This window comes from Trachemys scripta, chromosome 3 (assembly GCF_013100865.1).
Source record: "Trachemys scripta elegans isolate TJP31775 chromosome 3, CAS_Tse_1.0, whole genome shotgun sequence".
NCBI lineage: Eukaryota > Metazoa > Chordata > Testudines > Emydidae > Trachemys > Trachemys scripta.
Window position 1 is genome coordinate 66,532,790 of NC_048300.1, and position 23,746 is coordinate 66,556,535.

At 40.3% G+C, this 23,746-nt stretch overlaps 1 protein-coding gene across 2 annotated transcripts in view; it reads right to left on the minus strand.

Moving 5' to 3' along the window:
* The window catches only part of CNST (consortin, connexin sorting protein), a 96,181-nt gene that overhangs the window by 64,008 nt on the left and 8,427 nt on the right, over positions 1-23,746 (minus strand). For both annotated transcript variants that reach the window (XM_034764981.1, XM_034764983.1), the window contains exon 4: positions 6,106-6,544. In XM_034764981.1, coding sequence (XP_034620872.1) covers positions 6,106-6,493 — 388 coding nt within the window. In that variant the 5' untranslated portion in view covers positions 6,494-6,544. The remainder of the gene's footprint in view (positions 1-6,105; positions 6,545-23,746) is intronic.

Below are 23,746 nucleotides of genomic sequence, written 5' to 3' on the forward strand. Positions count from 1 at the left end.
ACAAATGGATTGTTTAATAATTTGTTTTAGTATCTTTCCAGGTATCGAAGTTAGGTTCACTGGTCATAATTCCCTGGGTCCTCTTTAGTCTCCTTTTAAATATAGATACTATATTTGCTCTTCTTCATTTCTCTGGGATTTCACCTGTCCTCCATGAGGTATTGAAGATAATCATTAATGCTTCTGAGATTGCTTCAGCTAGTTCCTTAAGTATTTTTAGCATACATTGTGTCAGGCCCTGCTGACTGAAATACATCTAACTTTATAAATATGATTTAACCTGTTCTTTCCCTATTCTGATTTGTGTTTCTTTCCCCTTGTTGTTAAGATTAATTGTGTTAAGCCAGAGGTGGGCAAACTTTTTGGCCTGAGGGCCACATCTGGGTATGGAAATTGTATGGTGGGCCATGAATGCTCACGAAATTGGGGGTGGGGTGCGGGCTCTGACTGGGGGTGCAGGCTCTGGGGTGGGGCCAGAAATGAGCAGTTCAGGGTATGGGAGGAGGCTCCGGGCTGTGGCAGGGGGTTAGGGTGCAGGGGTGGGGGGTGTTGAGAGCTCCGGCTGGGGGGTGTGGGCTCTGGGGTGGAGCAGGGGATGAGGGTTTGGGGTGCAGGAGGGTGTGCTGGGCTGGTACCGAGGGGTTCGGAGAGCGGGAGTGAGATCAGAGCTGGGGCAGGGGGTTGAGGCACGCGCGATGGTGGGGGAGGGTAAGGGGTGCAGGCTCCAGATGGTGCTTACCTCAAGCAGCTCCTGGAAGCAGCGGCACGTTCCCCCCCCCCGGCTCCTACGCGGAAGTGTGGCCAGACGGCTCTGCATGCTGCCCCATCTGCAGGCAGCGCCTCCTGCAGCTGCAGGGGGCGGCACTTGGGGCGTGGGCAGCGTGCGTGTGGAGCCCCCTGGGCTGGCTGTCCCTACACATAGGAGCCGGAGGGGGGACATGCTGCTGCTTGCAGGAGCCGTGCAGAAAGCCCTCCGACCCCACTCCCTGGCTGGTATGCCAGAGAAGGGCAAGCCACCGAACCTGCTCCGTGGTGAGCTCGAGGGCCGGATTAAAAGGTCTGACAGGCCAGAAGCGGCCCGTGAGCCGTAATTTGCCCACTCCTGTGCTAAGCACTAGGTCACAATTAACTTTTTTAGTGAAGACTGAGGCAAAAGAGGCATTAAACATCTCAGCTCTTGGTGTTGTCCATTATTAGCTCTCCTTCTCTGATAAATAGCAGACCTATACTTTCCTTTGTCTGACTCTTGCTCCTAAGGTATTTATAAAACCTCTTCTTATCGCCTTTTATATGGCTAGATGTAACTCATGTTATGCCTTAAACTTTCTAATTTTACATCTACATGCTTGTGCTATTCTTTGGTACTCATTCTTAGCAATTTTTCCACGTTTCCACCTTTTGTAGGATTTCTGTTGGATTTTCAGGTCATAAAAATGTTCCTGATGTGGAATACAAGGGATGTTGTTAGACTATACAGAATAAGAAAAGACCAAGAGTAAATGCAGATACTTTGAACAGACCCATTTAACAGAGTGGACTAACTGTTCCATATATTTTATGGTACTACAAGACAGCCAGTTTAAAGCAGTAGTGGATTGTGTGTATTCTAACCCAACCAAAGACTGGGTCTCTCTATTGAACAAGAAAATGTGGCCGTATAAATATCACTAGACTCCCAAGAATTAATTAAAAAACCCACCCTCCAGAAATGTATACACATCCTTTAGCAAAAGCTACTTCATGAATTTGGGATAGAACTGGAGATAAAGTAAGTTATTTTTCCTTGCCAAACATTGCAAATAATCCAGATCATAATCCAAGTCACAAATCAGAAAGCTTTAAAGATTGAGAGCGCCATGGAATACAAATGATTGGCCAACTATTCTGTAAAGAAACTTTTCTAACCTTTTTAGAGATCAAAACTAACTTTTACTGGCCCACTCTCCTACTGTACTTGAACTTTCAAGTTGGGCATGTTTCTCAACTGTCTAGAAAAACTGTTTTACAAAGAAAGCTAATGAACAGGATGGTATCTGGAAACGAAAAATTATAACTCATTTACATCAATCTTTGCAGACAACTTTTGTAATGAAAAAAAAGTCCATAGATGAAACACTTGGAAAAGAATCTGGATAGACAAATTACCACAGAGGAATGCGGTTTGATCTGGAAAAGGGGACCAGAAACCAGAATCTCTAGCACAATAAAAGAAAATGTCTTTCAGATATTGTTTCAATGGTACCTCACACCACTTAAGTTTAAAACAAATAGAGATTAAATAGGATAAACATTGGAAAAATTGTGGTGAAACAGCAGATTTTATGCATATATGTTGGTTGTGTCCCGTCATTAGTGTATTGGAATGCAATTTGTAACCAAATATCACAAATGATTGGACATTTATTACCAAATGATCCTTTGGTAATCCTCCTGGGGCTTCCTAGCAGAAATAGTCACACAGAAGGAAATGAAGAATTAATCTCACATCTGCTAGTAGCTGCTAGGCTACAGATAGCCTCCTATTGGAAAAAGAAAAATATTCCAACTCTACAGGAATGGTTCCAAAAAAATATGGGAGGTGGTTGTTATGGAAAAGTTAACACAATGATGTACCCAGCAAAACAGTAAGAGCACAAATAGATGCTGAGATATCTGATTACCTTGTACTCAATACTCAAAGTACATTAACCTGCAAAAAAAATCCCAGCAAAACCATCTGATGTTCTAATGTTTTTTCAGTATTAACATTTGATAGCCATGCCTGGTCTGTTAAATGTATGCAATCAGAGACTTTCCTCAATTTAACAGAATCACTATAAACAACATGTCGGCATAACGTAAAGATGCTCACTCTGCATCTTGGTAACTCCTTGTTAAACAGAGAGATCCAATGATTTAAATGTTTCTCTAAACAAAAGCTCACTGTTGTAATGATTGTTGTATTGTGTCTGATATTTAGATGGCCAAGATTTGTAAACTTGTTAAAATTTTCTAAATAAACAAATAGTTCAAGAGTTCCTTACAGCCATATTGGCCTCTTACTATTTTTCTTCACATCAGGATAGTTTGCTGTTGTACCCTAAATATTGTTTTTCAGCAACTGTCAACTCTCCCAAATTCCTTTTCCCCTCTTAGGTTTTCTTTCCATGGGATCTAATAGTTCTCTCAGTTTGTTAAACTCTGCTTTTTTTAAATCCACTGTCTCTATTCCACTGCTCTTACTCCTTCCTTTCCGTAGATGATGAAATCTCTCATTTCACAATCACTTTTACCAAAGCTGCCATCCATCTTTAGATTTGTAACCAACTCCTCCTTGTTGGTCAGAATCAAGTCTTAAATGGCTATCTCCCCATTTACTTTCTTCACCTTCTGAAACAAGAAGTTGTTCCCAACACATTCCAAGAACTTATTGTGTTTTCCCATATTACTTTTCCAGCAGATACGTAGGTATTTGAAATCCCGCATTACTACCACGTCTTGTGTTTTGGATATTTCTATTATTTGTTCTAGAAATTCCTCATCACCTCCTCTTCCTGATTTGGTTGTCTACAATAGACCCGTACCATGACATCACTCCTGTTTTTTCCACCTTCTATCTTCATCCAGAGACTTTCAACTGGGCCGCATCCCACCTCCTCCGGGACCTCAGAACAAGTGTATATATTGTTGATGTATAATGTAACAACTGCTCCTTTTCCCCCTGCCTGTCCTTCCTGAACAAGCTCTCCCCTTCTATGCCAATACTCCAGCCCTGAGATTTATCCCCCTAAGTCTCTGTGATGCCAATTAAGTCATAATTTAGCTTTTGTAATTAGACTTCCAGTTTTTCCATCTACTCCTCAGACGCCTTACATTTGTGTACTGACATCTAAAATGTTGAGCAGATTCCCCCAATGTTTTCCTTCTTGTTGCTCCTATTGACCCTACTATAATCTTCCATTTCATCCCCAACTTCCAGCCCCCTGTCAAGGTAAAAAAAACTTTTTTTTTTTTAAATACTTACCCGTTGGTTTTTGTCACCTGCCCCCTTTGAACCTAGTTTAAAGCCCTCTGCACTAGATTGGTGAGTTGGTGTCCCAAAATGCTCTTCCCCTTCATCAGATGGGCCCCATCTCTTCCCAGAAGTCCTCCTCCAGGGAACAGAATCCCATGATCAAGAAAGCCAAAGGACTCTTGTCGGCATCATCTGCGTAGCCATGCATTCATCTCCACAATGCATCTGTCCCTGCCTGGGCCCTTTCCCTCAGCTGGCAGGGTGCACAAGACCGCCACCTGTGACCCTGACTCTTTCACCCTCACTCCCAGAGACCTATAGTCACTACTGAGCTGCTCAGGGTCATACCTGGCAGAATCATTAATACCCACGTCTCTGTAAACAAATATGGATGAAATCAAAATGTTAACACTAGAGTCCATCTGTCAAAGCACACTCTACACTCAAGTTAACTTAATTCTCAAATCATCAGCTTCTGGTTTGTTTACACTTGTATGGATTTAAGATCCTATATCTGACAATTATTTTGAAGGCACGCATGCTTTGAAATATATTCTTCTCTGTTGCATTTTGTGCTCATTAGTCTTCAGATGTATTATTGAACCAAAATATCTCAAATCCAAGCTTATGTCTCCCCCATTGCCACAAAGAAAGGCATCCTGAAGATGGACTGGCACAAACACTATGGAGGAGGACATTTTCCTCAAGGAAACAACTATAAGTAGTAAGAGGCTATTGCTGGAGTGTTTCTTTCAAGTAGGGAGGGAGGAGGGGTGTGGGAGAGGACCATAGACTTTCATATGGGGAAGTTTCCGTAAGTTCAGATAAATATCCAAACTTCTAGATGTTTATCCAAACCATAGATCTCCTTAGGCCTTGAATTAGGATATGAATATGAAAACAACTGAAAATTCACCAAAATGCACACCCAATCTCACTGGCAGACCACAGTTCCCCTTCTCCTTCACCCTAACTGGTTTATTTGAAAAATCTTTCAAGAAAAATGTTGCAAAACACTGGCAACAATTCTTGGGCACAGCGAATAAAGTGTTATAAAACCACCCACCAGAATGTAAAGCCTTGGTAAAGCCTTAGTATGAAAACATACATTTCTATGGAAAAACAAAATGATTATTTAGTGGGTAGCTTTGGTGGGGCAAGATGAAAAAAGTGACTTTGAAAATGCCTGCTATTGTACATGGCTAGTCAGTTTAGCTGTTAATTCTCAGCCGAGTGCCCAAAAATTCAACAACAAAGAGGAAAAAAAAATTGTAGAAAAAAATCAGTTTGGGCATCACTGAATCCTACTCAACGACCTTTAAACAATCCTCCAAGATACCAATGAGGGGTTAAAACAAAATGTACTGTATTCACCAGTATATTTTGCAATACTACAAAAAGTTTAAAACCTGACATGATAAAATCAATATCAACACAAACATATTTTCACAAAGGGAAGGAACATTTCAAACAAGCAGAACATGTAATAGAAAATTATTTTAAAAATTAGCCTTAGCCACTTTGTATAATTCACTCTTCCAAATTTAACTGTAGATCTTTAAACCATCTGAAAACTTGGCAGCAGCTTTACACACATTTTATGGACAGTGTGTTACTCAAGATGTACGTAGTAGAAGTATTTATTAAGCTTGGGAAACCTAAGTAAATTCTGGTAATAGCAGTCCAAGATCAAAATATTTTATGACTGAAGCCAAGTTTTCAAATGTTGATGCCTTAATAGGACACCAAAATCTTGCCTTTGAAGACTCAAATGATCAAGAAACATGTTCTCTGTATTTGGACTTCAGGCAGAAATTCAGTCAGTAATTTATCCATTCATTTATTTCCCCAGTGTATATTATTTATAATAGTCTCTCACTGGTTTAGATTTTGAGCTCTGAATTTTGTATCTAAATAAAATAAATAAATAAATAAACAAACCAACCATTTACTATTGTCAGCATGTCAATAAATAATACCATTTTACTGAAAGTTGTTGAAATTAAAAACAAGTGTGTACATTAGTTGTAAATATGACTGACTCATGGCATAGAACCAGAGCTTCATTATTCAAAACGAAACAAACAAGAATATATAATTTTTGAAAGTACCTGTAGATTTTCTAACGGAGTCTTTTTTGCAAGTTGGACTTCTTTTTCCATCTGTCCATTTTTCTAGAACAAGCTTTTCCTCTCTATGTATGTCCATATGGAAACTTTCAGAATTCTTCTCAGTCTCAACTTCTTTGCAGCTTGGTGTACAGTCTCCACTGTCCACATTTTCATTATTATTGATATTGTCCTGCTCAACCTTTTCATGCATTCCCATTGCACTGTCACTGCTGGTCAGGACCTCACTCCTATCACCATCAAGCTGATTTTCATTTTCATCAGATGAAGAAGCCAAACGAGTTCCCACATTTCCCACACTGCCACCAGCATGAAGTCTGTCCTTTAAGTCTATCAGTAGATCATTGGAAGGAAATTCTCCGTCATCCATTAGAGCACCCCTTGTTGAACAGCTTAAACTCTGTCAAAACGATTCTTAGGTCTAAAATATAAAATCAGAAAAAATATTAACAAATATGGAAGAGAGGGTCTTTATGTCTAATTTCAGCCAATATAGAATTAAGCTAGCCAAGGTATGTATTCCTGAAAAATTTTAGGAGGCCCTTAAATACAGCAGCACTACTGCCACATCACAACACATATAACAAAATTTCTCTACATGTTAAAACCATATTAATGTACCTTGTCAATACTGGTCTGGAAGACAGGAGGCTATATTGTGGGCCTTTTTACTGGAATCAATTATATATTTGTATGTACATGTGTGTCCTCCACAGTAGTATTCACAATATTATCAGTAACTAGGAAATAAACTCCTTATCTAGATTTTTAAACAAATAAAATGAAACAATTTTTGTTGAATAAAGAGATGTGGTTCGGCTGAGGTAAAAAAAGGCCGGTGAGGAATAAAAATGGTGGGAGACAAACAAGAGAACTCCTATTCTGCCAGACACAATATCACTTCAGTTATGCAAAAGAGCACTGTTACAACAGTTAAATATACAGGAAAATTGTTTATTGAATTAAATTATCACATTGTTTTCAAGAGAGCATTAAACATATTTTCAGCACACAAAGCAGCAGATGGAGCTTTAAGAAACAAACCCCTCCCTCATAACTCAGGTAAATTTTGCCTTTTTGTGCATACATAATTTAATTTCAGCATTCATTGAAACTGATATGTGCAACAAGGCAAAAGTAGACCCCAACAAGAGAAAGTTGTACTGTTCTTACTGAGGTAATTCTACATTTGTATTGACTGCTTACTTCTTTGGCTTTTACAAGCATCACAGTGCTGATGACCTAAGTTATCAAACCATCATAATGATGCATCACTCCAATACATACACAGTATAAAAATAATCTGAAATGTTTAAATAATAAACCTAAAAATGCACTGCACACTTGTATTAAAGCAAAGTTTAGAAAAACTTCCAAACATTTTAAGGACAAAAAAAAAAAAAGACATTTTACAGAACAAGCCGTAAGCAGAATATTTTATCCAGATTTACGTAATGGCCCTAAAGAAATCAACATTTCAGATGAAATACAGACTTAATAAAGTGTGCCTGTGATTTTGTTTTGCTTTACTTTTAAGTACTTTTCAGTGGAACAAAAGATTGAATGGCACCTAAGGAACCTTAGATTTAAAGAGAACACTGGTAGGGTCAAATTGCCTGGCACAAGGAGTTGTAAATACTGCCATCATGTGCCACCAAGATCTCATGCACACCACTGAGTACTGAACCTGAGGGAAAGGAGGTAGTTTGCTAACTGTCACCTGCCCTTTAGGCACTCTCAATGGGGGTTGGGGGGAGGGAAGAAAGGAGGGCAAAAAGCAGATGACCATAGGCAGTAGAGGTTACCAACGGGATTATGTTGAAGCACCATATACACCAGGCTACCAATTCTTAATTTGTAATGAAAGAGGTGCTGGGGCTCAAGCAATTTTTTTTTTTTACAATCATAACTGATGCAGCAAACCCACAGCTAGGATGCTTTTGTTTGCGTGTAACCTTTAAGCTGAACCCCAGGAAAGCTATTTTGGGTGCTTAATTTTTTGGAATTGCTCTTTTAAAATCTAGCAAAAGGCTAAATTACAGATTTCTTTTCTTCCTTTTTGTTTTTAATAAAATTTACCTTTTTTAAGAACAGGATTGGATTTTGGACGTCCTAAGAGGTTTGTGCATATATTGTTTGATTAGCTGGTGGCAACAACTAATTTTCTTTGTTTTCTTTCTCAGCTCTTCCCCAAAGGAGGGGGGTGAAAGGGCTTGAGGGTACCCCACTGGGAGGAATTCCCAAGTGCTCCTTCCTGGGTCCAAGGGAGTTTTTTGCATTTGGGTGGTGGCAGTGTTTACCAAGCCAAGGTCAGAGAAAAGCCGTAACCTTGGGAGTTTAATACAAGCCTGGAGCGGAAAGTATTAATTTTTAGAATCCTTGTGGGCCCCCACATGAGCTTAAAGGTTACAAGCAAACAAAAGCATCTCGGGTTAGCACAGAGAAGTCCACAAGCCTTAAATATAAACAGAAATAAACCTAATCACGTCTTTCTAAACATTCCTAATTTACTTAGATACTTGGGTTGTTAAAAGTAGTTCTAGATATGATCGGATGATTTTCATATCTGGTTTCAAACTTTACAGAGTATTCCTGGTGCCCCGTCTCTTCAGCCCAGAGAGAACAACCACAGACAACGGGAAAGTTTTTTCCCCAGTTTTTAAAGTTCTAGCCTTCCCATTGGCTCTTTTGGTCAGGTGCCCACTTTCTTTTCTTTACCTGGGGGACTTTTTAACCCTTTACAGGTAAAGCAAGTAGAGAACAGCTACCAAGAAGGATTTTACAGCTAACTGGCTGGCTGCGTGTCCATCAAAGGGAGCTACCCCGCCCTTCATTTATCACAGGGGCTATGAACTGCCAAGCCTACAGGTACAAGAGCTCAACCTTAGCAAGCCCTGGCATAAATTAAGCACTGAAGCTACCCTAATTACACCTGGCCTTCTAGGCAATACTGCTCACGTTTGGTTCAAGCATTTTCCATTCTGTCCAAATAACTCCGTCTATAACCATCTGCTTTTCTTTTGGAGACAAGGCCTCCAGAAATCTTCTGACAGGAAACATCCTTAAATACGTTGTTGTCAAAGAACTACTGTATGCTTCTAGTGCTATTAAACATTATTTACAAAGCCAAAAGAAATTTTGAATAAAAATAGAATATTCAGTCAACCATATTGCACACAAATAAATGAAAGCTAGGAGATTTGTTCATGCTGTTAGAAAGATTTGTTACAGAGCAAAATAAACACAAGCTTAATAAAACTTGAAAGAAGCCATTCTTAGGGCTGGTCTTTACTACCCGCCTGGATCGGCGGTAGAAAATCACGTCTCGTCGGGACGCAAAAAATCGATCCCCGAATCGACGCGTGTACTCCACCAGCCCAGGTAGGAGTAAGCACCGTCGACGAGGGAGCCGCGGCGGTCGATTTGCTGCCGTCCTCACAGCGCAGTAAGTCGAATCAGATACGCCAAATTCAGCTACTCTATTCACGTAGCTGAATTTGCATATCTTAAATCAACACCCCCCCCTTAGTGTAGACGTAGCCTTAGAAGTGTCCTGATTCTCAGAAAAGCTAACAATTTGGAGCCTGTATTTGTGGCTACCAGAAAATGAGATTTTTTGATAGTTTATGCTCTACCTTCATAATTTTCTTGCCCCCTCCCCATTTTCCCTACTTTTTCTTTAAAAAAAAAGCTTGCTTGCACTTTTGACCAGCCATCTTGATTAGCTTATTTTAAATACCTTGCCCTTTTTGCAATGCAAGTTTTGTCGAACAATTGCCATGCTTGTAGCCTAGGTTTCCTTAGAAAGTGGTTATTTCCCCACACTTCTTAGATATTCACGGGCCACTTCATTAATTGCTTTCCTATAAGTTTTTCAATAGTTTTCAACAGACTTACCCATATAAAAAACCTCCCACAGCATTTGGAGATTGTGAAGCTGGGCAAATGCCAGGAATGTTATGGTGGCCAGTTGCCAAGGAAACTCATAAGATACACATTCTAGAAGTTTTACGGAGAAGGTGCACGTAAAGCTAGGAACACACCATCAGTTTGGTCAGTGCCAGTTATTCCTTTGCTTTGAAAAAGGAGAATTTTACTTTTCTTGTAAATTGGTCATCTTTGAAAAGTGTTGTACATCTGTCAATGCTGAAAGGTTAATGAGTTGTCAGTCAGGCCCACTTGGGTGGAAAGCAGATCTATGTACTTTTTTTTTTTGGCATCTAAACTTATAAAAATGTCATTTTTTGCCATGCATTTCAAAAGCAAAGGAAAGATCTGAGGGTGAAGGAGGTAGCTCAGAGAGTATCACTGTCAAGAAGATGATTCTGTACATCTAGTGGGAAGCACCTTGTTCAAACACATTTAGACCTTAAAGAGAAATAATGCTGAAATGAGGCGTTAAAACGGGAGAACAAGAAACAAAACAGACCAGAATGAATAGGAAAGTTACTAAAAAACACTAGAGTATAATTGTAATGGGGTGTACCTGGCCCTTCCAGGAACCCTGCTAGAAGCCCTAAGATCCTACTACATCCCTCCCCCAGAAAGCAGCAGTGAAGATGGGTCCCCCAGGCCTGCCTAGAAAGGCTACATAGATGCAACCAAGCAGAGCCCAGCAGTTTCAGGTCGGCGGGTAGCGATCAATCTATCAAGGATCGATTTATTGCATCTAGTGTAGGCACGATAAAATCGATCCCCGATTGCTCTGCCATCGACTCCGGAACTCCACCGCAGCGAGAGGTGGAAGCGGAGTCGATGGGGGAGCGGCAGCGGTTGACTCGTTGCCTTCCTCACAGCCAGGTAAGTCGACCTATAATACACAACTTCAGCTATGCTATTTGCGTAGCTGAAGTTGTGTAGCTTAGGTCGACGCCCCCCCCCCCCGACCCCCCCGTAGTGTAGACCTAACCTCAGATAAAAGGAGCTGCAGGTCAGTTCCTAGCTGGGGCCAGAGGGGCAAAGAAGGGTGCTTTGCTCTGGCCAAAAGAAGCTCAATGAGCTGTATTTGCTAAACCTGGGAGCGTGAGGACCTGAGAGCTCTAGCCCTAAGGTAATGGTCAGAGGTGAAGAGGCCAGGTGGGAAGAGGCCCAGCAACAACCAAGTAAAGGAAGCATCATGTGGCCACTACTTACAGGATCTCTAGGTTGGGACCCGAAGGAATAGGCAGGCCTGGGTTCCCCCACCAGCCAGTGCTGGAGTGGCCTAAGCCCTGGAAAGGAGACACAGGTAGTTTAAAAGCCCCCAAAAAGGGGCCCCGAGACAGGCCTGAAAGCCCCTGGTGAGAATAAACCGGCAGTTCTGATGGGACTCTTTACTAAGTCTTGAGATGGGGCTACAGTTCCTTTAGAAGCCCAAGCAGAGGGCTGGATTTAAAGGAGCCCAAGAGGGACTGAAGAGAAAAGACACTCTCAGGAAGGAGGAGCTGAGCCCAGCTTGAGCCAAGGATTGGAAGACTTTTGTTTGTATTTGTTTTGGACTTGAATACCCCAGAAAGGATTCATATTGACTGTGTGACATGACCGGAGACTCAGCCACTGAAGACCTGCATAAAGAGGTTGACAACCTACAGGGGGAGCCAGGAGAAAAAAAAGATTGCAGCACCATATGCAGACAACAAGAGGCATTCACAGAGAGGTGAGTGTCCCCCCTTACAATAATCTTTAGGAATACAAAACTAAAGTTATGTTGATTTATAAATGATAATCATGTCCCTGTTCAAAATAATAAAACATTTCTCTTCAAACTCAATCTCCGTTTTGAGACTGGGATTTACAGATCTGTTAATTGTTTATAATTATGCATTTTATGTTTGCAATTTTCTTGGGCAAGTGGTAATTTAATTAAATGAACATACAGTATTTCATTGTTTATGTAGCACTTGGACATAGAATTACACACTCAAGACCTGAATGCTGATTAATTACAATCTCAGCCATCATCGAGTTCTATTTAGAAATCCTATCTGGCACTCTGCACGTATATCTGCCACTTCTCCTAGAGATGGCTGCATTTCATGTGGGAGGAAGAAAAACCATGCAAAGGCCCATGAAACGCTTCATTAGGTCAAGTAGGGTCCCCCAATACTTCTCAAAGGGAGATCAGAGTAAATTAAACTGTTCCCCTGATTCTGGCAACTGAACTTCAGCAACATAATGCTTCACATTTATTAAATTATAAAAATGGTGCTTTGGAAACATTCAAAGATTTTTATCCTTGAAAACACAAGTTTTATATTCAAACACTAAAAGCTTGTTAAAAGCTTTAGAAATACTATCAAGTACACAGTTCAAATCAGAGATTATCTCAGTTAGTTCTATCATTCCTATTAACTGAAAAACTGTTTTTAAAAAGTCTAACCAAAGAAAGCCAGTGCACACTGCAATCATTAAGAACAAACGAAAGTCACAGCATTATTCCATGAATATTTTAATACTTAGCTTCTTCCATTTCAAAGGGCTTTACAAATATTAAATAATTCTCATAACAGCATATAAAGCAGGTAAGTACTATTAGCCCCTTTTCACACATGGGGACACTGAAAGTGGCTTGCCCAGCATCAAAAAGGAATCACTGTAAAAGCTATGATTAAAATTTAGGAGGTACCTGGGCTCCACTTCTTTGTTTATGCCACTAGACTACACCTCTTTCTCTCAAAAAACATTCCACATGGAAGGAGCAAATTTTCAGGCAGAAAAATTAATCACCTTCCATTATTTTAATGTCTAGCTACAACAGGAAAACTATACTTTCTTTATAAAGAGGTACTGATGAATGTCTGCATCCAACATGGACCAACTGTTCTGTTGATTCATGATTTTAAATTTGTTACTTGCAACAGTAAAACTGGTCTTTAAAAGCATATGCCTTCACACTGCTCACAAAATGAGTGAGCAAACATCCAGGAAAGAATTCCTGCAGCAAAAACTTCTTTTAGGGCAGTGTTGGGATCTTAATTTTCAAATAGAAACTTACTGATTTTTTTTCTTTTAGCTACCAACCCAGCTGTGGCTCCAATCCTCCTATTCTCTGCACCCATGTGGAGCTCTGCTGACTTCAATAAGACTTGGTGCAGGTGTAGCAGTGCACCTAGGTTCTCTGAATTGAGGAATGATGTCTAGCTCTGTCTAAAATGTTTAATTGTCCAGTTTGAATTCATGGTACAGATATTTCCCCAATAAACAAAAATGAAATTAATTCACTGGTGCAACGAAAAACAGTAATTAATTGTTACCAGAGAATAAGTATTTCACAGTTTGTCACTGAAAACAATAATAGCATATAAACAATAGACAAAATATTGTAGACCTTCCTCCTACACAAAGTTTGCTGGCTTTATCAAATTGAGAAAAAGCCAGCATTGAACAGAACTTTGCTGACATCAAGTGGAGCTGATAACAAAAGTGCTTTGATTCAAGTTGTTACACAGACTGATGTTAAAAATAAAAACCAGACCTGGTAATTACAGTTCCAGTCCAATCAAGGAATAATGACAAAAAGACAAAATTAGAAAGGAGGAAATTAGATTTGTTTTCTAGTTAAAAAAACAAAGAATTTTAGGAATGTTTATGAATTTCAATACCACTCTTCACTGTGGTATCTTGGCACTATATTTAAAATTGATTTATTTCAATTCACAAAGGACCATGCTCTTCACCATCCCTTGTTTTATGATACTTTACTTCAACTGATTTTTTTTAAATTGTTTGTTTTTGTGTAGTGCTACTGTGGTTTTCTTTTTTAATTCTTATTGAATAATTATTACAGTAACTCCTCGCTTAATGTTGTAGTTGTTCCTGAAAAATGCTACTTTAAGCGCAATGATGTTAAGCAAATCCAATTTCCCCATAAGAATTCATGTAAATGGGGGGGTTAGGTTTCAGGGAAATTTTTGTCGCCAGACAAAAGACTTACACACACACACACACTATAAGTTTTAAACAAACAATTTAATACTGTACACAGCAATGATGACTGTGAAGCTTGGTTGAGGTGGTGAAGTCAGAGGGTGGAAGAGGGTGGGATATTTCCCAGGGAATGCCTTACTGCTAAATGATGAACTAGCACTCAGCTGAACCCTCAAGGGTTAACATGCTGTTAACGTAACCTCACACTCTACAAGGCAGCAGGAATGGAGGGAGGGGAGACAGCATTGCCCCTTTAAGTATGCTGACCCCACTCTAAGTACACTGCCTTTTTAAGCAGATCAGCAAGTTGAGACAGCAGCTGCTGCCAGCAAGCTCCCTCCGTCCTGAGCCCTGTTGTGTTCCCCTCTTGCCCCCCCGTCTGTGGAGATGGGGTAAACGAGAGGGGTGCAGAAGCAGGGTGAAGGGGATACCCTGACATTAGCACCTTGTGACGGGTTGGATCACAGAAACCCGCTTGGGACCTGCCAGCCGATGTGCCAAGACTACTTCTATCCCTGTTTTCCCTGCCAGATCAGGACTCCAGCACCCTGTCTTGCTGAGCCAGACACTCCCGTCTGCTCCAATACAGACCCAGGGTCTGAATTACCTGGCCCAAAGCTGCAGGTTTACCCGAAAACAGCTCACAGAAGTGTGCTTGTCTTTAGCACTCAGATGCCCAACTCCCAATGGGGTCTAAACCCAAAGAAATCCATTTTACTCTGTATAAAGCTTATGCAGGGTAAACTCATAAATTGTTCACCCTCTATAACACTGATAGAGAGATACGCACAGTAGTTTGCTCCCCCAGGTATTAATACAGACTCTGAGTTAATTAATAAGTAAAAAGTGATTTTATTAAATACAGAAAGTAGTATTTAAGTGGCTCCAAGTAGTAACAGACAGAACAAAGTGAGTTACCAAGCAAAATAAAATAAAACACGCAAATCTATGTCTAATCAAACTGAATACAGATAATTCACCCTTTTAGAGGGGCTTCAGTAAGTTTTTTTTTCTCAGACTATACACCTTCCAGGCCTGGGCAAAATTCTTTCCCTTGGTATAGCTCTTGTTCCAGCTCAGGTGGTAGCTAGGGGATTCTTCATGATGGCTCTCCTCTCTCATCCTTTGTTCTGTTCCACCCCTTTATATATATTTTGCATAAGACGGGAACCCTTTATCCCTCTGGGTTTCCATCCCCACCCCACACACTGGAAAAGCACCAGGTTAAAGATGGATTCCAGTTCAGGTGACATGATCACATGTCACTGCAAGACTTCATTACCCACTTGCCAGCACACACATATACAGGAAGACTCGCAGATAAAATACAGCCATCTGCAGACAATGATCCTGGTTAATGGAAGTCATCAAGATTCCAAACCACCATTAATGGCCCACATCTTGCATAATTACAAAAGGCCCTCAGAGTTATATTTTATATTTCTAGTTTTAGATACAAGAGTGGTACATTTATACAAATAGGATGATCATACTCAGTAGATTATAAGCTTTGTAATGATACCATCTGAGACCTTTTGCATGAAGTATATACCAGTTACATTATATTCACTTATATTTTTATAAAACTATATAGACTGCACAGTTAACCTGGAGTATGTGTTAATATCTTGGGGGGCAAACAGCTGTGCATATCTCTCAGTGTTATAGAGGGCAAACAATTTATGTGTTTACCCTGTATACGCTTTATACAGGGTAAAACGGATTTATTTGGGTTTAGACCCCATTGGGAGTTGGGCATCTGAGTGTTAAAGACAAGAACACTTCTGTAAGCTGCTTTCAGGTAAGTCTACAGTTGTTAGGGGACATGATTCAGACCTGGGTCTGGGTTTGCAGCAGGCTAGCGAGTCTGGCTAAAATCAGGCAGGGCACTGAAGTCTTAAGCTGACAGGGCAGGAAAGCAGGGGCAGAAGTAGTCTTGGCACATCGGGTGGCAGCTCCCAAGGGGGGTTCTGTAATCTAACCCATCACAGTACACTCAGAGAAACCAAGAGGGGTCTACAGTGCAGTTAGCTCTGTCACACATGGAACATCTGGTTGATGATCTAAACCTTAAACAACTAGGAGTTCACTCATCTTATACTGCATAAGAATTTATTTCCAGACTTCACATGCTTGTCTTCTGATCTTTTCAACACCATTATTATTGTATTTGTCACTAAATATTTATTGGAAATAACTGAATTTTAAACTAAAGAATAAAATCAGATGTTTCCAAGAAACTGCATTTGATCTGCATTTCTGAAGTTCTTTGTTACATTCTGCATATATTTTCCTCCCTCTTAAATCTTCAAACTTAAGTTTTCTCCAGAAAGCTTCAGGTCCTCTTTCCCTATCCCCACAAGTGCAAATTTTATTACATCTCTGGGCTTCACTCCAAATTAAGAAATCCAAGATTAGACACTGACTGAAGTTACCTAAAGGAACGAGGAATGGTGAGGAGGAGAGTGGAGTATTAAGTGTACATGCATGTACAGAAAGTTATTATTTCTAAGATCCAGGAAGCTTTCCCACTCAAATAACTAACCTGCTTTGCCGAATATAGTGTACATTAAAGGAATCAGAGTTTTGGGGTATTTTTAAATAAGCCATACACATAAAATATATATTTGATAGTGAACAGAAAAGTGTACAGTAATTCATAACTCAATTGTACATCTCATGCTTTCTGTGCCACACAAAATAATAAGGAAGTACAAGATACATAGCAAGCTAATAATTAAATATATGAATGAGGTTTCAGTACTAGGTTTATCCTCCACTGCCTTATCCAAGGCACTAGCAGCAATGAAAGTAGGAGGGAAATCTTCTCTTAGCTATTAGTCTGTCCATTCAACACAAAATTCAATTAGCCCTGCCTTCAGAGAGAAGTTAAGGCATATAAAATTTAGCTAATCCAATCATTCAATTGCACGGATGATATTTTTCAATTCATGATCGCCATATGACATCTGTAAGATCAGTTTTGATTATAAAATGTGATTGTTGTTGCTAGAGAATGTTTTCACCCCTCAGCTCACTACTACAACGGAATGTAGTTAAACATAGGATTTTCATGACTAGCCATTAAGATATGCCTACAATTTAAGTTCCAAAGGACACACTAACTAGAGATACCCACAGTATGAGTGCCTTTTTAGTTACAAATTATCCAGCAGCACAAACAATTAGTTTCAACTGTGAGCTATTTTATACAACTTGTTGGAAGTAGCACATCTTAAACAAAATTTTAAACTTAATTTCCAAAGCAATAAGAAACAGTAGTGTGTGTTTTAAGTCAGCTTAAATATTAGGAATTTAGAATACTGAAGCTGGTAGAAGTCAGAGATGGAAAAGACCTATTAGGTCACTGAATCGATCCCCCTGCCAATACAGGATTGTTCTCTGAAGTATTAATATTTTGTCCATTCTAGATTTAAATGTCTGAAGTGATGCGGTTTCCACCACTTTCATTGGGAGTCTATTCCACATTCCAAATCTTAATACATCTCACAATCAGGCATCATTTCCTGGTAGTCAGCCTAAATTTTCCTTTTCTCAGTTTCATCCTTTACTCCTGTGTATTGACCTTGGTGATTATATCCTTCACACATTTGAAAGCATCTCCTCCTCCTCACCAATGTCTCTCATCTACACATACATATTTAGCTCTCTTAATCTTCCTTTGAAAGTCAGTTCCTTCACCTACCAGATGACTTTTGTTGCTCTACTCAAAACCAACCCTAATTATAAACCTTTTTGGTGATGTAGCAGCCAGAACTGATATCATTCCTGGTGTGTTGCATCATATCCATAAAGAGGGGATATCAATATCTGCCATTTCAAGGTTGTGATGCTCTTACATATTCAGACCAGAGCTGCATTGGCCTTTTATCACTCATGTCACACGCAAACTCATGACTAATCTGTTCTCCATAACAACCCTAAAATTTCTCTCTGCATTACAGCATTCCAAGTTTCTCTACTCCATCTACTATCCATGTTTCAAATTCTATTTTCTCCTAGCAGATTAGCATTAGCATCAGACCCTGGCAAGAGGCAGAAGGAGCCTGGCTGGCGCTGGCTGCAGGGGTGGCTCTATGTTTTTTGCTGCCCCAAGCACGGCAGTTAGGCGGCTTTCGGCGGTGCACCTGCGGGCGGTCTGTTGGTCACGCCAATTCGGCAGCATGCCTGTGGGAGGTCCACCGGTGCCACGCCTTCGGCGTCCCTGCTGCCGAATCCATGGGAACATTGGATGTCCTGCAGGCATGCCGCCGAAGGCGGCCTCACTGCCACCGTCACAGCGACTGAGAGGCCACCTCCCACAGCTTGCTGCCCCAGGCACGCACTTGCTGCGCTGGTGCCTGGAGCTGCCCCTGGCTGGCCGAAGCCCTATGTTCCTAGTCCGAGTCTCTTTGTATTTCTCTGTCCTCCCAAGTACTTGTAACTCCTCCCCATTTAGCATCACGGTGTATTGAGGCCTATGTTGAATTGTACATTATCACTTGATGGGTATGTCAACAAGACAATTGGACACCTGCAGTTGGCCTTTGCCAGCTGACTCAGACTTGTGGGGCTGTTTAATTGCAGTGCAGATGTTTGGGCTGCAGCCCGAGTTCTGGGACCCTCCCATCTCTCAGGTTTCTAGAGCCGGGCTCCAGCCCAAGCCTAAATGTTTACACTGTAATTAAACAGCCCCTTCACCTGAGCTCCACAACCCTGAGTCAGCTGGCACAGGCCAGATGCAGGTGTCTAATTGCAGTGTAGACATACCCTAAGACAGCAGTTCTCAACTGAGGGTCTGTGGCCCACTGGGGGGTTGTGAACAGATTTCAGAGGGTCTGCCAAAATAAACAAGAGAGTAGGGCCGGTGTTAGACTCACTGAGGCCCGGGGCTGAAGCTGAAGCCTGAGCAACTTAGCTTCATGGGACAATTGCCCTGCTTGTTATCCCCGAACACTGGCCCTGCCTTTTAATCTATTGGATATGCCAAAAAAGCCAGTTGTTGTGGCACAGGTAGGCTGTTAAGTTTTTATAGCATATTTGGGGTGGGGGAAGACTCAGAAAGAAAAAGGTTGAGAACGTCTGCCCTAAGAATGTGTGGTGGAGTGTTGTCCTGGTCATGCTTGCAGGCTAGGGGGCTCTGTCACAAAGTTTGTGATCTGAGTCAGTATAAAAAGAGCCAGCTTAAAGCAAGGTGGGTGTGAGTTGTGCCTTTCAGCTTTAAGAAGCATGCCATTTTCTCTCTCTGTTTTGGGATTTTGTGTGTTATTCTGAAATCTAGGAAATACAATAGTGTTATGTTGCAACCTTCCAGCAAGAGTATCTATGGCAAGCATCATCTGCAAATATCATTAAAACGCTGTTTATTTACTCTAAGTTATCATTAACAAAGATGTTGAATAAGACTGGATCTAATACTGATCCGTATGATTGGCTAGTCAACCATCCACGCTTTCCCTAGATGTTGCTGTTTAATATTCCCCGTTGATTATATGCCTGAGTTTTCAGTTCACAAGCCAGTTTGCACTGACTCGTTAAATAAACATTTCATACTGCTATAAAATCCTAACTAAAATTCAAATGTTTCAATCTATTGTGTTATCATCCACTTTTATTTTTAACTATCAAAAATAGCATAAGTTTTTTGGCAAGATTGATTCTTTATCAACTTATGCTACTTTTTACACACAGTCCTGATATCGCTGACATTTACTTTTTAAAAAGATATTTATTCCATTATTTTACTGAAAATAGAAGCTCTATTTACAGATATATGTTTTGGAACATTGGCATGGTTGCGGATTTTCTTTGGTACCTCCCCAGTTGTCCGTGTTTCAAGAAAAATACTCCATGGTAGACTAAATCTGTTCATTGATTCCCTTAAGAATGCACATCATCCAGGCATATGTATGTACAAATCTTCCAGGTAGCCAAGTTTTTTAACGCAGCCATCACCATACAATCGGAGGACTTTGCTCCTGCACTTACTGAAGTGAATGCAAACCTCCCATTGACTTATATGTTGGAGAAACTGGCCTGTAGAGCCTAAGAATATTCCCTTACTTTCCTCTTTCCCTATGGTTATTTTTATAGGCTCTTCCTTCAAGCTTTTAATTTTTCTTTTTAAAGGTTATTTTGAAAAAGGAGTTGAATATCTTAGCCATTTTAAAAATCACTAGTTTAGATCCCCATCTCATTTATTCATTTTCTCCTTTTTACCACTCCCAACCCCCACCTTATACTATGTCAGCCTTCTTATTCCATCTAACTTGTTTGGCTTTCATCAGCTCATTCTTCATTGGTTGCCCATATCTTTTCCCTGCAAACCTTAACTGACTATTTTTTGTTTACTTGTCTCTGCTTCTATTTCCATTAACTTTTTAAAATCTCAAAAATTTCAGCAATCATAGAGACTGCTTCTGTCACAATTTGCATTTCATTTTTTGAAGTTACAGTATTGCAATAATGTTAACTTTTTATTAACAACTGTCTACCTCAGAAGAATGAAAGACTCAGCTGACCCTACCAAGATTAGAGCCTAGGATTCCAGGAAGTTTAGCTATTTGAGAGTTATCCTTTTTCAATGTTGTGAAACTAGTGACTGCACTAGAAGAATTAAGACTCAAATGGACATTATCAAGTCAAACTGTGCAAAGTTTACCAAAATGTTTTCAACAGCAGCAACAGTTAGTCTATGACCATTTAATAAAAAGTGGGCAAAAATTATGGCTGAGTTGGGTCAGCAAAAATGAAAATCTGGTGTTTTTTTGAGGTGTGTGTGTGTGTGTGTGTGTGTGGGGGGGTTACATTACTGTTTTTAAGAGACCTTTTATTTAGAGGTTAGTGATAGAACGGCCAAGTAAGCTTGGCTGTGAACTTGGATTTTTTTTTAAATCAGTTTTCTTCTCTCATATAAAACTTCAGTGCTGGCATGAAGCCAATTATTGTTAACTAAAACCTTCAAGGAACTAAGTTTTCAGTGGTTCCCCGTACTCCTTTCTCAATTTTAAATGACTATTATCGTAAGTCTTGCAGGAGAACACAGTCTATTCCAAATGGTTTTCATTAGTTCAAAATAAAAGAACTCAGTGTAACTCTTGTCTGCATTGGAGAAGATGGTACTATATGGTTAGACACAGTTGAGCCTATTATATAGAACATGAATATTCATTTTACCCACACAAAGAATATTAGCCAGAGCTAACATGCTTACAGAGTACAAGTGAATGGGAAAGTCTAGAGAGCACAGCTATAAGCCTATAAAGCATCACCTAAAGTGCAGCTTCATGACACAATATGAAAAAAACTACATGAAGTACACCATCTCTGGTTTACTGCATTATTTTAAAAATGACAACTCTTAACTAACATACCGTTACAAGAGCTAATTGGCAAGGAAACTTTATATACCCTTATAAAGGGAAAGATCTACTTTAAAAAAAAAAGTATGCTCTTAGGTGCAGGTTTTCCACAACTAATGTTTGATTATTTTATTATTAATCAGATAAAAATCTCTGTGAAATGGTGGCAACAGCAAGGACACAGCTCCTGTGGGATGCCCTTGCCTCCTCACACTCAAGACAGAAAGTATTAGATGCTAAGATAGTGCTAGTTGATCATGCACAACTCATTGCTGTGTGCTTGTGAAAGGGAGCACATGGAAAGAGAAGGTAGTGTCTCATCTAACTATCATTGCCTCAGAAAGCCAAAAAACTTCCAGCTGGGGAAATTCTGCTCTAGCTTGTGCTAGAAGCACAAGATTCAAGGGTGAAAACCCTCTCAAAGTGGTTAAGTTTTTTTTTGAAGGACCAAAAATTACTTTAAGGCTACAGTTTCACCATCCAACCTTCCATTCCTACAGAGATAATTACCACTCTGGACTGTTGCCTTGCAGCATCGACTCATTAGTGGTTTATCTCAACACAGGATAATCTTGTTATGTACAATCTCATTATTGGATATCCTCACTATTAGACAATTTCTAATAGCCTTTTGTGTATGTACGTCAGCTGGCTATATTTCCCTCTATGAAAGAATGCAGTGCAGATTCAAATAACCCCTGAGAAGTCTCTTGCTTCCTTGGTCAGATATTCTCTTTAGTAGTTCTATCTCAGAACATGTGAAATCTGAGCATCCTTCAGGAAGCACATGTAATCAATAGTGGTTTGTCTAATTCCAGTTTATTTTCAAACAACATGTCCGGGCATACACACAGTTTAGTGGTTTGTCACTTTCTAGTGTTAGAGTGATATCTGTCAAGTGACATTAATTGGCACTTAATCTTTATACACCTCTACCCCGATAGAACGCGGTCCTCGGGAGCCAAAAAAAATCTTACCGTGTTATAGGTGAAACTGCGTTATATCGAACTTGCTTTGGCCTGACTGTGGGCAGGTAGTTTGGCGCGCTATGGACCCGGAGAGCCTGCCCGGCGTTGCTGCCAGTGGGGTGCAGCCTGCCAGCCAGGCCCACTGTGTGCCGAGCCTTCTCGGTGCCAGCTGAAGCCCGTGTGACATTCCCCTGCACTGCAGCTCCCCTCCTCGGGCAGTGGCTCCCCCCTGCTCCCTGTCCCCTGACCACCCCCCAAGACCCTCTGCCCCTTATCCAACCGCTCGGCCCTGGCCCAGCACCCTTAACACGCCGCTAAGAGCAGCGTGTCGGAGCCAGACACGCTGATCCACCAGAGCACACAGCCCCGCTCCCCAGAGCACTGCTTTATTGCATTATATCTGAATTCTTGTTATATTGCGGTAGAGATGTATTTATAATATCTATATATCAGGAATAGTAAATTACTAGGAGTCTTCTGAGAAGAAGCCTCCATATGCTGTTTTCAAGGTCTAATTTTCCCAGTTATACTAATTACACAGCTCTGAGAAGCAGTCCTGAAAATACACCAGACAAAATCTACTCTCCCATCCTTACCATGATGATGAAAAAAAAAGTTTTTACTGTAAAACATTGCAAGGCTACATCATGGACACAAACCACACCGCTTTAAAAATAACCTAAACTCAAATATCTGTAGTGTTTTAAATAATAGAAGTGGAGAGGGAAAAGCAGGTATGAAATGACAGTAACGTTCTTAATGCCTGCCATTTTGTCAAACTGTATTAGGGCTGGAACACAGATTTAACTAAAATAGTTCAGAACCTGTGTTAGTGAAATCAGTGCAACTTCCCAAGTTAAGTTAGTGCTTAAACTGTGTAGACCAGCCCTCGGTGAGAAATGATAATACCTACCAACTGCTTTTAAAAATGAATAAATAGAGTAAATTATTGTACATTTGAAAAGATTAAAACAAAGTATTTTCAGACATTTATGCTATAGCTAGTTTTTACTTTTGTGTTTTATAAAAATACCTGACATTTTCCCTTTTCAAGTTTCATTGGGGCAAATTCTGCATTCAGATACATTGTGATTTAAACTGATATAGCAGAACAGAATTTGGCCCTTGGTGGTGGTTGTTTTTTTTTTAAATGTGTACTAATTGTTTTATCCCTTGTTATCATCCATAGTAAAACACTATTTTGAAGTGCAATTGGTAAAGTCTGGCAGTTAGACCCATTGCTGATTGCCCACATTTTGTTTGGGTTTTTAGAGTCCAAGATTGAGGCTACATTATCACTATGGGGGAGATACTATTCACGTAGCTGAATTCAACATATCGGATCCGACTTACCCCGCTGTGAGGACGGCGGCAAATCGACCTCCGCGG